The following is a 13,353-nucleotide window of genomic DNA, read 5'->3' on the forward strand; positions in this document are numbered from 1 at the left end:
TCCGTAACTACTTATACCATTATCTTCCTCTTTAACGGGACAAAAAATGCCTTTTGTCCCCAAACAGGAGCCCCAGAGGCATTACATAGTTGGCATTTCCCCAAAGGTCAGTTGTATTCATAGTAGCCTGCAAAGGCCCTGGACTCTCCATACTCATTCCCTCTTTCCCGACTCTTCCCCCATTAGTTTTTCCACAAGGCTGACCAAAGGCCCAACTATGGGGAGGAGCAGAAAATTCCTACTGCGCTGCATCAGAACCCAGCTCTTGTCTGGAAGCCCCCATGGCTCGGGCAACAGGGCTAACGCGAGGATTCGAAGCGATGACTGGCGAGTACAGCTACTCTATTTTGGTCTTTCTAACATCACATGGATGAAACTTTTGAAGACAAATCATTCGTTAACTACAGAGCCCTTAATAAAACCTTTGTGCCGGAGCAGCTGTGTGGCTCAGTCGGCTGAGAGCCAGACTCAGTTTCAGCTCAGGTCGTGATTTCAGGGTCGTGAGATAGAGCCCCGTCATGGGCTCCCCGCTCAGCATGAAGTCTGCTGGAGATTCTCTCTCCCTCTCTCTCTGCCCTTCCCTCCCACCCCCTCCCTTTTTCTGTCTCTTTCAAATAAATCTTAAAATAAACAAATAAATACATAAACAATAGAAAAATAAAAACTTTGTTCCTCCTGAAGACTATAATCTACTTTAGCCTTATCAGCCTTATTCTGCACTTTCCAGAAACAGAGTGCAGCAAACTTGCTGATGCTCTACCTTCCCATCCCCACACAAAAATTAAAGCCCTGATTTAAAAAAAATACTACCTATTTACGGTTCACATAAATCACACTTCAATTTTCAAGGCTACTTATAAAATCTACTTTTTAACTTCAGTATTTTGCTAGAACAATGGGCCGCATGATTCCTAATCTCTCCAGTGGGTTTATTTTTCTCCATCTGTTCTGAAGTGTCTTTTAGTTAAATCTTCTAATTGGTTTGCATTTTTAGGCTACTTATGGCTAACTGCCATCTTTTTTTCTGCCTAATGGTTCCTTCCATTTCCCTTGAGATTTTTCTACTTCTTATACTTTAAAATACACTCACACACAAGCGCGCGCACAGACACACACATCCGGAAAGTTAAAATATAGTCTCCAAAGTTTAGATATATATGAATACATGTGTATATATGTATGACACACTGAGATATGTACATATATAAGTGGTGACTGTACTTCTAAAGATCTCTGACAGTTCCTCATGTGTGAGACATAATATAATCTCAGTACAGTGCAGGACTAAGAGCATGGACCCTGGAGCCCGACAGCCCGAGTTCCTGTCCCAGCTCTGCTACGTAGTAGGTGGCAAGTTACTTAACCTCCTCCCTCTGCTCTAGTTTCCTTAGGTACAACACAAGCATGAAAATAATAACCCATCAGAAAAGGGTCATTGTGAGGATGAAACGAGTCAATACAGATAAAATGCTCCAGACAGTGCCGGGGCCGGAGCGAGTGCTATGTCAATGTTAGCTATCTACTTTCTTTTTGAAGAAACAAAACAGCTCTCAACAGTTGCTTTGGTTGTCTGTGAAATGGACCCGTCTGTGGGACAGAACAAGTCAGACATCGAATTTCAACTACTTCTTAAAGGTTGAGCATTGCCTTCAGAAAGGGGAATGGGCAGGCGGGACGGACTCAAGTGGGTCATCCCTCCCCATGCCCAACCCCCGGACTCAACTTCAGCCCTCGAGTGAGTCTGTACAGTTACCTAGCACAGCACCCCATTCTACTTAGGACACAGACCGTGCTCTTTCTAATAAGGCGTGTTGCTTAGCGATTCGTTTTTGCTCTCTCCTATTCCATCCCAGGAGCTGGCAGAGGCATGCCTATTCCCGGAAAAGTTAAGGAAATCACAGTCATATATGAGTCACCGCCTCCTTCCCTTACATCTAGTCAGTCATCAATGTCTATCCCTTTCTTCTTGTAACGACTCTCTTAATCATTCCAACCACACCAGAGTGCTCTGCTGGGCCCCGTGAGGCAGGCTGACACCAGTTAAATCACAGCCCTGGACAGGAGGTACTCACAACACATCTGTCTAGGGGACATCTTCAACCCCAGAGCCCCGTGTAGCTTTATACTCCAGCGGTTCCTGTCACCCGGGTGAGTCTCCATGCTTGCTTCTCCTCTGCTGTCATTTCCCCCACACTGTGCCCCGCTAGGGCCTTCATGGGCAAACGACACTCTTCTGCCTGGACTGACTTTGCCAACGCACCCTCCTGCCCAGTCGGGCTGCTCGTTGCCCACAGAGGGAGCAAGACCCTCTCCCCCACACTCCTGCGTCCAGGCTCCTGCTAGTCTCCCCCACCTAGGAAGAACTTCTCCACCCACTCAGATTCCCCCCATCCTGAAGGTCTAGCTCAAGTTTTTACCACTTCCACACAACTGCCAGCCCTCACAGCTCTCCCTCTTCTGGATGCCTACAGAGCTTAGGGTTTGGACCACATGCCATGGCAATTATAAAGCGAGTCTCCAATACACAATCAATCACTTCATAACTGATGACCTTATACAACCGTTCAGGGGTCCCAACCAGTCCTGCCCTGCAGCTCTGGGATGTGCTCAGCTCCTCTCCCAGCCAAGGACCCCCCCCCTCCCTTCGACAGAGGGAGGCACTGAATACCATGGTAAAGAGCGTGACCTCTGGAGTCACACCACATACCCCACGAGACCTGGAGCAAGGCTCTGAACCTCACCATGCCTCAGCTACCTCATGTACAAAGTGGGGACTCACAGCAGTGCCTACAGCATAGGTTTTGTGTAAAGATGAAATGAAACAACATAAATGGAAAAACTCAGAACACTGTCCTGCACAGAGTATCTTAAACAGTATATAAATGCTAGTTGTGGTTATTAACTCATGGCACCACATGGCCCAGCAGCCTGAAGACACTAAACAAAGCCAGTAACCGAATCATATTTATGAACACCGAGAAGCTTAGAGCTAGGAAGGGCCCTCGGAATTTACGGATCACAAAACTGCCACGTGAGCACAGGGAAATGATCAGCCCAGAGCTCCACAGCTGGGAAATGTCAGAGCATGAAAACTTAAGTCCCATTTTGTTTTGTTTTTCCTTCACCATATCTCCTTGCAAGTCTCTCAGTATTTCTAATGGGAAAAGAGGTTCTGTATTCTAAGTTACCAAATTCGCAATGAACTGCTGAGACAAAATGTGATTAAGTGGGGGCGGCAGGGGATAATGTAGAAGGCCAGCTGTTGTTTCAGGTGTGTGTGTGTGTGTGTGTGTGTGTGTCTGTAGGAGGGAAGGTGTTGCTGCAGGACGGTGAAAATCAGGACCCTTAATGAGTGGGGTGACCCTCAACCAGTCCCTTCCTTTCTCTGGACTGAGCTTCCACATATGGTTATAAAACTCCGATCCCCGCCCCCACCTGAACTGGAGGCAGATGGGGGGGGCAGCAAGGGTTAGGCTGTACCCTCTAAGGTTCTCCACGAACCCCCAGAGCCTGGCTCAAGGCTAAACAACGCAGACGCTTGAATAATTATTAACTGGAAACCTCAAACCTGCCTGTGGCCTCCACTCTAAATGCCGCCTTTCAGTAAAGGCTTCCCGCTTCACCCTATTTATAATGGCAAACCCCTTCTCCGCTTCGTTTTTCTCGATTGTACTTGGCGCCATCTGACATACCTGATATTTTACTTCCCGCCTCCCCCCGCCCCCGGAGGCCTCTGCCAATAACGCAGAAGCCCTACAGGGCAGGGGCTTGGTCTGCGGCACTCACCCCCCCTTCCCCATCCTCAGCCCCTAGAACACCACCTGGCACAGAGCGGACTGCATTCGTTTTGTTGACTGAATCAATAGAGGGTATCGAGATTGCCCAATCAGCATTTCAACCTGGGTTTCAAAGCACCACGCACTGGTGAAAAGGCAATGGGCAAACTGTGGGTGTTTGTGTCAATATAGTAATAAAAGCTCTCTAATTTGGAGCTGCTATTGTCACCCAACGTGACCAGGCCACTGGAGCAGGGAGCTGTCCGGGAGGAAGTCATTCTACTCTTCCCAGCAGAACTCTGCCCGGTTGATTAATGAAAAGTTGCCACACAGGGTGAGGGGTACACACGAACCCGCGGGAGTACCCTGGCAACTTTCCTGTAAACCGACAATTATTTCCAAATATAAGGGTCATTAAAGAAACAAGGCGTGCACCCGGATGCTGCTCCGGGTTTCCAAACGGGTTTCTCAAACTCCAGAGGAAGCCGTAACCCTCACGTCCCTTATTCTCTGAGGACGGGGGTCTCCTGGAGCTCCTTTCAACTCCACCCCCGCACTCGACCCGCGGAGTCCTAGGCAAGGAGCCCCGGGGCGATTCCCCGCTTGCCCGGACCTCGGTCGTCGACCCCGCCGCCTCCCGGCCCCCTCATCCCCACCCGGGTGTCCGGCCGGGTCTCGGCCCGCCGCCCTCCGACACCGCGGGCAAGCTTCTCTCCCGCGCCTGGGCCCCGAGCTCCCCGGCTCTTCCCGACGACGCGAGGGAAGTGAGGCGGCGAGTCGTCGTCCCGCTCAGCCACCCGCGACCTGGAAATGCCCCGTCGCTCCCGCCCCCCTCCCTCGAACGGGGCGCCTCAGGCTGCGGTCCCCGAGCACTGAGCGTCGTGAGGTGATCGCCCCCCGCCCCCCGCCCCCCAGCGCCCTCCCTCACCGTAGCACCCCGACCCCTCTCGGCCGCGACCCCAGCCGCCCCCCTCGGTCGCCATCCCGGGCCCGCGGCCGCACTCACCGGTGGGCGCGGCGCCCCCGCCGTCGCCGCCGGCGCAGAGTAGCAGCGCCCACAGCCCGCAGAGCCGCGCCGGCCGCGCCATGCAGCCCCTCTCGTCGGAGCCCGGCCGGGCTGCGAGGCTCGGCAGTCTCCGCCTCCTTCGCTCCCTCTCCCACTTCCCGGCTCCACCGCCCGGGAGACTGGGGGCCGGCGCAGACCGGAAAGGCCGCTCCGCCCACCCGCCGCAGGTAACCCGAGCCGCGAGCCGCGGGCAGAGGGGGCGGGGCGCCCGGGCCCCCGCACCTCCCGCGCCTCGCGCCGCGTCACACCTGGCCCCGCCGCCGCCGCCCCACCGCCCCGCCGCCGCCGCCGCCCCGCCGCCCCGAGCCGACCCCTCCGGAGCCCGGGCTCGGCTCTGGCCAGACTGAACTTCCTCGAGCACGTCGCGGCCCAGCCCAGGCGCCCGCCGGTCCCGCCCTTCGCGCGCCCGCGCCAGCCCCGGCCGGCGCCGCCTGTGCGCGCGGACCTGCGGGGCCCGGGTCGCGGGGGGCTGGACTTCCCCGCCTCCAACTATCCCCCTCCCCCCACCAACCCGGGCCCCGGGGCAGGGCCACCGACCGGAAGGAGTCCGAGACGCGGCTCCCAGTCGTCCGTCTCTGAGCAGCTGTTTGCAAAACTCTGACTCCAGCCTTCCTAATCCCAACACCACCTCCCAGGGTGGGCCCGGGCCCAAGACCCAAGAGGGGACTTAGCAGGGGCGTGCTGGGCGGAAAGGCAGGAAGGTGTGTTGGAAAAGTGGTAATACATAATATTGAGAAGGGGGTGGTGGGGGGGAGCAAAATGTTAAATGGGAACGACGGTGCCATACCATGTCCAGTACTTGCATTCTGAAAAGCATATAACCAACTTTCTAGGTATTTCTTTTTCATGGGTTTAGAGCCAGAAGGGTGAGTCAGAAGGATACACGTTGAACACAGAAAGTGGGTGACTACGAAGGTCAATGAGGCTGGGGATGGAGGAGAAAGGGAACCCCTATTTCTTCTTGCTGCTGTAACCAATTACTGTATGTGTGGTGACTTGAGACGGGTTTTTTTTAGAGTTCTGCAGGTCAGAAGTCTCACCGGGCCAAAATCAAGGCGTGAGCAGAGCTGTGCTCTTTCTGGGGGTTCTTAGAGAGAAGCAGTGTTTAGTTTCTCCAGGCAGCCCACGCCGCTGCTCAGGTTGCTTCTCTTGACTTAGACCCTCCTGCTGCATTTTTTCATTAATAAAAACCTTCGTGATTAGATTGGACCTACCAGATCATCCTCATCTCAAAATCCTTCACTGACTCGCATTTACGGAGTCCCTTTTGCCATATAAAGTCACTTATCCACAGTTGGCTGGGACCAGGGCATGGAGATCTTTGGGGAAGGGTGTTACTCTCTCACCAGCCCCCCAAAAAGGATCACATCTGGATACATGATGAGACCCAATAACGTAGGTGTATTTCGGTTGAATTAAGCCAATGTATACCGAAATCTGTTGCCAAAAAATACAGCAGTCAAAATGCTGATAACACACCTAGTCTCCTTTAACATATTGGAAGCAAAGGCCTCACTCTGAGAATTATGGCCCTCAAGTTCAAAAAGTATTTGCTGTCCTTCCGGAACTGGGGGAGCCACTAATTAAAAGCAGGCCCTGCCAGCAAAGAGCTGTCACCAATGTGGGGGGCTCCCATAAGGACAAAAGCAAGGAACTATGGGGCACAAAGAAGGGGCGCCTTCTGGGACAGAAGGGGCAAAGGAGGTTTCCAGGAGGCAGGCCTGCCTGCATGGAATCTCGAGATAAGTCTTGCGTTCAAGGTTCAGAATCCCTCCTTGTCTGCATGTGTTACTGAACAACATTGTGGTTATGAAAACACTTTGTAAACTATGGAAGTTGGTAGAACTGAGAGATATTACTCTTATTTCTAAATCCCCCTGCAAACAGGCCAGCCAGTCTCTAACCTAAGACCCCTTCCCCCCCCCCCCACCCCCCCCCCCGTCACCATCACCACACACATCCACTTGTTGACATTTGCTCTAAACATTATACAACAAGTTTATAGTAACATTTCCAAAATGATTATGTCATCGGCCTTTTATAAAGTCTCCACTTGGAACAGGAGCCCCTGGGGACTGGCTTAGTGCCATCATAGGCACTGTCTGGCATAGACTGAGCAAGTGCCTAATGAAATGAAGTGTAATGGCAGCAAATGATTAGCAAAACAAGGGTCACGACTTGTCATTAGCCTCCAGAAAAGGCCCTGAGAATTGTGAGTGTGGTGAGGCAAAAGACAAAGGGCAGTGGCATGACCATAATAGTACTGGGCTGCTGACCATGAGTACAAGTGTTCTAGACAGTTCCACTTCCCTGTACCCTAAACGTAAAGCCACGTTTTTTTAAAAAAAAAAAAAAAAAAAAAAAAGGTTTTTTGGGGGGAGTGGGGAGGCTTAGGAATGCTGTTTTTTCAACATCAATCTTTTATTTGTAAATTGTCTTGTACTTTTACTCAGCGTTTCAGATTGCATTAGCCCATTGCTCTGGTCTGCGAAGATGAAGACAAATGGACGGCTTTCTGAGAATTGCAATAAACACCTCTTATTGGGGCTTTGTGTAATCCGAGTCATGAAGAGTCCACATCAAGTTTAGCTTTAATTCGTAATTCATTGAGCCCCTGATGATTTGGGTGTGAGATTACCCATCGTCTTTCTTTCCCCTTTGGCCCCGAGGTGGCTGGAACTCTGGACTCCCCCCTAGGTACCTCGGCCACTCCAGCTGGCTTTTTGGATCTTTACTCTTTTCACCAAGGCTTCCTCCTTTTTTGTGAGTGGAGTTAGAAAAGGGTACAAGCAAGAAAATAGCTGGGCGATGGCGGTGGGGAAGAACAATGTTCCTCTTTCCAAAGTCAGGTCGCCTTCCAGGCAGTTAGAAACACCCTCCTGAATTCATAAAGGACAGAGACGCCAGCATATATACCAAGGGCTTAACTAAGACTTCAGGCCCCTTAAATAAAAATCTCACGAAGGGTCTTCTGTCTTTTATCAGGCCCAAACAGAATAGATACTCAATGCCACCACGGTGTGAAGAATAAAAGGGAAACAGCAAATAGGGGATTTCCCTTCTTCTGACACTAAGCCTTGGCTCCCTGCGAGGGTTGATTTGTCCTCCTCAGGGGACATTTGGCAATGTCTGGAGATATTTTTGGCCATCCCCCCTTGGGGTGGGGGTGGTGCTACTGGTATCTAGTGGGTAGAGGTCAAGGATACTGCTAAACTGCACAGCCTCCCCACCACCCCAGCCAAGAATTATCCAGCTCAAAATGACCATGGTGCCGAAGTCGAGAAACCCTGAGCTCGTGTACTCTTGTTATATTTGTACTTGGCCCCTAACCATCCATTGTCCTCGTGCCCACCGAGAATTAGTGAGAGGTTGACACTCTAAGTGTTTAACCTTGACACGTTCCTTTCCTGCATCTGGTGTGCGCGTGGCTTCCCCGCCCAACCGTCATCCAGCTGCGCAGTCGCTTCTATCACAAAACACCTCTCAGGTCAATTCTCCCCCTTCCTTGCCTCCACGGGTCTCTTCAGGTCCTTATGGCCTTGCCCTTATACAGTCGCAAGGGTCTGCACATCTCCCCTCCGTGAGACGAATCTTCCAATGTGCAGATCTGATCATTTCTGGTCATTTCACTCCCTGCTTCTTAAGGGACACCTTCTCCCCTCAGAGGCCAGTAGTCTGGCCGTGCTTGCCTGCCGGCTTTTTTCTTCAGGGCGGCTTCCTCACATTTTCCACTGTCTCTTCACCAGCCGGGTTTCCCCAGTCCCTTGGCAGCCCAGCACTCTCAGCCAACAGGCCAGCTTTAGGCTCCAAGTCCCTTGCAGGCACTTCTTTGGCCCACACCGTGTTTAAATATATATGGATTTAGATTCTAGACGTGAAAAAAAAATCAGGAGATTTTACATGACACCCCAGATTTTCAGCTTCTCTTAAGAAATCAGAAGCTCTGGGGATGCCTGGGTGGCGCCATCAGTTAAGCATCTGCCTTCAGCTCAGGTCATAATCCCGGGGTCCTGGGATCAAGTCCCGCATCGGGTTCCTTGCTCAGTGGAGAGTCTGCTTCTCCCTCTGCCTGCCACTCCCCCTGCCTGTGTGTACCCTGTCTCTCACTCTCTTCCTCTGACAAATAAATAAATAGTATCTTAAAAGAAATAGAGATATCAGGAGTTCTGGTAACGTTGGACCTGTGTTCCATTGCACCAGCCGTCAGGAGGTGCCAATAAGGAGATGCTACCTTAACAACGGGACATGTGCTGTCTGTCAGCACAGGCCCTATGCTCCTTGGCCTGGCCTGCTTCCCTCCTTCACTACTTGCCTGACCCCGTTTGTCACCTCCGATGTTTTCTCTCTACAAACCTTCCCTCTTGCTGTTCTTTTTGCCCAGAAAGCTCTTCCGTTCCTCAACCTTGCATTTTGTAAGGTTCTTTAACCCCCCAATACAAAATTCTTTACACTCGCTTCTCCGTGGGGCCCATAGCACTCGACAGAGTCCTCTACTGTAGCAATTAACAGAGAGGTTTGTGCATGTGTCTAGAGCCACCGCTGGATTCGAGCTCCTGGAAGGTGGAGACACTGCTCAGGGTAACTCTAGGATTCTCACCTAGGAGGAGCTTCGGGGCAGTCAACCGATTGGAAGGGACAACTACCAGGGGGCTTGTCCTGAAACCGTGGGCGTGCAGCAAGTGTGGACACTCCTCTCTTCCTTAGATTCTGAGTTTGTTTGGGTGGCTTGAGCAAGCACGCTCTCTGGCACCAGGGAGAACACAAAATGGAATGTGATGTGGTCAACGTCAGTGACATACCATGCTCTCGGGCCTGGGCTTCATTGACTTGGAGGTTCTTGCTCTGCCGTAAGTGGTTTTCCTCTACAGGTTTAGTGATGCTCACTTCCAAGAGAGTGCCGTTTGCACAAGGGGCTTGTGACCGGATCCTCTGGGTTTCGCCTGAGGCCAAGATGCGAGGTGCTGGGGTATCTGTCAGGGTCAATGTCCTGAAGCCAACTGACCTCTAGGTCTGCAAACTTTACAGTGGTTATTGAACTGAGTCTTAGATTCAGCAAGACACTCGTGTGCCCAGAACGCTCCACTATCCTCCAAGGCCTGACCCTGACCCTGACCCACCTTTCCAACCTTATCTCCTGCTGCTCTGCCCAAGGCACGTTCCTCCAGCCACACTGACCTTCTGGCCATTCCTCACAGGAGTCAAGTGCACTCCAGCCTCAAGGTCTTTACCCCGCCCTGTTTCCTCTGTGAGTTGCTCCAGCCTCCCAAGATAGCCACACGTCCTACTCTGTCGCGTCATTTAGATGGCTCATCAAAGCCCACTCTGGCCACCATTTGAAAATTTTAAGCCCCACCTGTACTTACCTGCTAGCCCCCTTTCCTGGGTCATTCCACCCCATTACCCCAGAATGTAAGCTTGGTGAGTGCAGGGCATGTTTTCTGCTTTGTTCCAAGCTCCATCCCCAGCACTCAGAACTGACCAGACACACGGTTCATCCTCAATAAATGTATGAATGCTTACATCACACTGTGCCAGGTACTGTGAGGGATGCCAACCGACCAACGAAAGGCAGCAGTTCATGTGCCTGCCCTTGAGAAATTTCTAGTCGAAGCTGCAGGAAGGTATAGAAAACAACGGGGGAAATACAGCAAAGAAATAAACAAACAGAAATGCTCAGAGAAAAGCAAGATGGACCAGTGTGGTCGGAACTGCTTTGGAAGACTTCTTAGAATAGATGGGAACTGAACTAGACCTTGAAGGCTGACCAGAGCTTGGGAGAGACAGACAGACAGACAGAAAAACAGAAAGAGAAAGAGAAAGAGAAATAAGTGAACAGCAGTCACTTTTATGGCTGGCCCTCAGAAGCAATAAGGAGCCACGGAAGACTTTTACGAGCAAGGTGGTGACATAAAAGTGACGCTGGGGAGATCTGGTTTTCTGAGATCAATGATCAAAACGTCCTTAATTCTTTCCTGGAGGCCGGAAGGCTGGGGGAAGACTAGTCGACCTCCACCCAGCTTCCGGCTTCACCATCAGATCCCAGAGGCTGCGAGGCTGGTTCTTCCCTGGGCCCAGCTATTGGCCGGGGGGAGGGGTTTGCCGCTCTATGAAAAGAGGGTGCCCTCGGGGCCTGACCCCCCTATTCTTTCCTGCACCTCTTGAAAGCAGTCTATATCCTGCCCGGTTGCTCCATGGCCTCACTCCCTTTGGGCTGCAAACTCTTCAGCTCTGGAATTGGCTCTGTTCCCCTTTTCAGCACTTGGGTCTCTGAAAGAGGAAGGGCTGCCATTTGCCGGCATCCAGGGCTCCTCCTTTGGCTTTTGGTTCTGTCTGGGGTGCTTTCGTTGCCGCCACCACCCCAGCATCTCAGTGGGGATCTCCCACAACCTTTTCACTGCACCCTCTCCCCGTGGTGCCTGACCCTAGGTAGGTCCTGTCCCCTCCCCTGGTCTAGACTTCGCTCACTGTTGGCAGTGTTTCATAGCATTGTTACTGCCTCTTAGCCACTTAGCTAGCATCAGTGTTTGTCTGTCTGTCTGTCCATATCTCATCTGCTCAGCCTCCAGACTCCCCAGTTTAAAGATTCAAATGCCTCATTTGCATGTTAGTGCCCCACACCTTCTTGCCCTGAAAAGTCTCCATTGTTTGTTCCACTTAAGCAGGTAGAGTAATTCACATTCAGCCTCGCCCTCATTCACGCAGCCTCTTTGAGGAGGAGGAGGCCATTTGCATAGCCGTGAATCCCACGGGAAATTGACACGCTAATTTGCACACACACCCCCACCCTGGGGTCACTTTGCCTACTTGCCTGTTGGACAGTTCCCTAAACAAGCAAAGGATTGAGAGCCTCAGTCTGGAAAACACTGGGCTGGGGGGCGGGGTGCGCAGGGGATGCATGGGAACAGCCAAACTCATTGCACCCTCACCCAAAAGTGTCCTATCTCTCCCAGATCCCCTCATCCGGATTGCCTTTTCTGACTGCACTAGTGAGAACCAGGCAACTACAGGACCCCAGGGCTGAGTGAGGGCTGCGTGCGCTCTGTGCTCAGAACAGAAGGCCAGCTTCCCCACTTCTCAGCCACAGTAGCGAAGGCCAGTCATTTCACCTCTCTGCAGCCTCCGTTTCCAGGATAGCACCCCCCCTTGCATGTTTGATGAGGTTCGCTTTGTGACACAATGTAGAGTTTATTTTTGTCAGTGTTCCACGAGTGTTCGAGGAAAATGGATACCGTTGGCTCTGGAACAATGTGGGGGTTAGGGACACCATCCCTGTGCGCTGTTGGAAATCTGCAAAGAGCTTTTGATGCCTCCTATGCTTAGCCTATTTTCCCCCAAATAGTGTACTGCTGATGTGAGGCCTTACTGATAACATCAACAATCAATTAATACATGTTTTGTATGTTCTCTGTATTATATACCATCTTCTCACGATAAAGTAAGCTAGAGAAAAGAAAGTCTTATTGGTTGGGGGCGCCTGGGTGGATCAGTCAGTTGGGTATCCAACTCTTGGGCTCAGCTCAGGTTTTCATCTGCCGGTAGTGAATTCAAGCCCTGTGTTGGGCTCCACACTCGGTGTGGAAACTACTTTTTAAAAAAGAGATAGAAAGAAAGAAAGGAAGGAAGGAAGAAAAGAAAACCTTATTAGGAAACTCTTCAGGAAGAGAAAATGTATTTACAGTACTCTGCTGTATTAGTTGAAAAAAATCCATGTACAAATGGGTCTGCACAGTTCAAACCCATGTTGTTCAAGGGACCCCTACTCTCAAGTTATGGGCCCTCAATGCTGACTGTGGTGTGTTCTGTGTTTTGTGGTGTGGATCAAGTTTGTGGATCATGTTGGTCGAATTAATATTCTTGCTAATTTTATGGGGTGCCTGGGTGGCTCAGTGGGTTAAGCCTCTGCCTTCGGCTCAGGTCATGATCCCAGAGTCCTGGGATCGAGGCCTATATCGGGCTCTCTGCTCAGTGGGATGCCTACTTCCCCCTCACCCTCTCTGCCTACTTCTCTGCTTGCTTGTGATCTCTCTCTGTCAAATAAATAAATAAAATCTTTAAAAAAAATTTTTCTTGCCTTTTTTTTTTTTTTGTCTCTTGGACCTATCAGTTTCTGAGAGACATGTTAAAAATCTCCTGTCATGATACTGGATGGTAGATTTGTCAAATTCCTTTTTTTTAAAGATTTTATTTATGTATTTTAGAGAGAGATGGAGGGAGAGTGCAAGCAGAGAGAGGGTCAGAGAGAGAGGGAGAGAAAGAATCTCAGGCAGACTCTGCACTGAGCCTGGAGCACAATGTGGGACTCGATGCCATGACCCCAAGACCATGACCCGAGTGGAAGTGAAGAGTCAGACACTTAACCTATTGAGCCACCCAGGTGCCCTGGATTTGTCAAATTCTGTGTAGACTTTAGTTGTAATACATTTGTGCTTGTTTTTGCCATCTAATTTTGTGCCATTTATCCCGTTTTTTTTTTTTTTTAATGTTTCTTTTTGTCCTTTCCTCTTCGACTTC

The 13,353-nt window shown here is 51.0% G+C and overlaps 1 protein-coding gene across 1 annotated transcript in view; it reads right to left on the bottom strand.

Moving 5' to 3' along the window:
• Positions 1-5,107, bottom strand: part of IL13RA1 (interleukin 13 receptor subunit alpha 1) — a 55,532-nt gene extending 50,425 nt beyond the window's left edge. The window contains exon 1 of the mRNA XM_082716326.1: positions 4,783-5,107. Within this exon, the coding sequence (XP_082572452.1) occupies positions 4,783-4,864 (82 nt within the window). The 5' untranslated portion in view covers positions 4,865-5,107. The remainder of the gene's footprint in view (positions 1-4,782) is intronic.
• Between the last annotated feature and the right edge of the window lie 8,246 nt (positions 5,108-13,353).

The sequence above is a fragment of the Mustela nivalis genome (genome assembly GCF_964662115.1).
Source record: "Mustela nivalis genome assembly, chromosome: X".
In the NCBI taxonomy this organism is placed as follows: Eukaryota; Metazoa; Chordata; class Mammalia; order Carnivora; family Mustelidae; genus Mustela; species Mustela nivalis.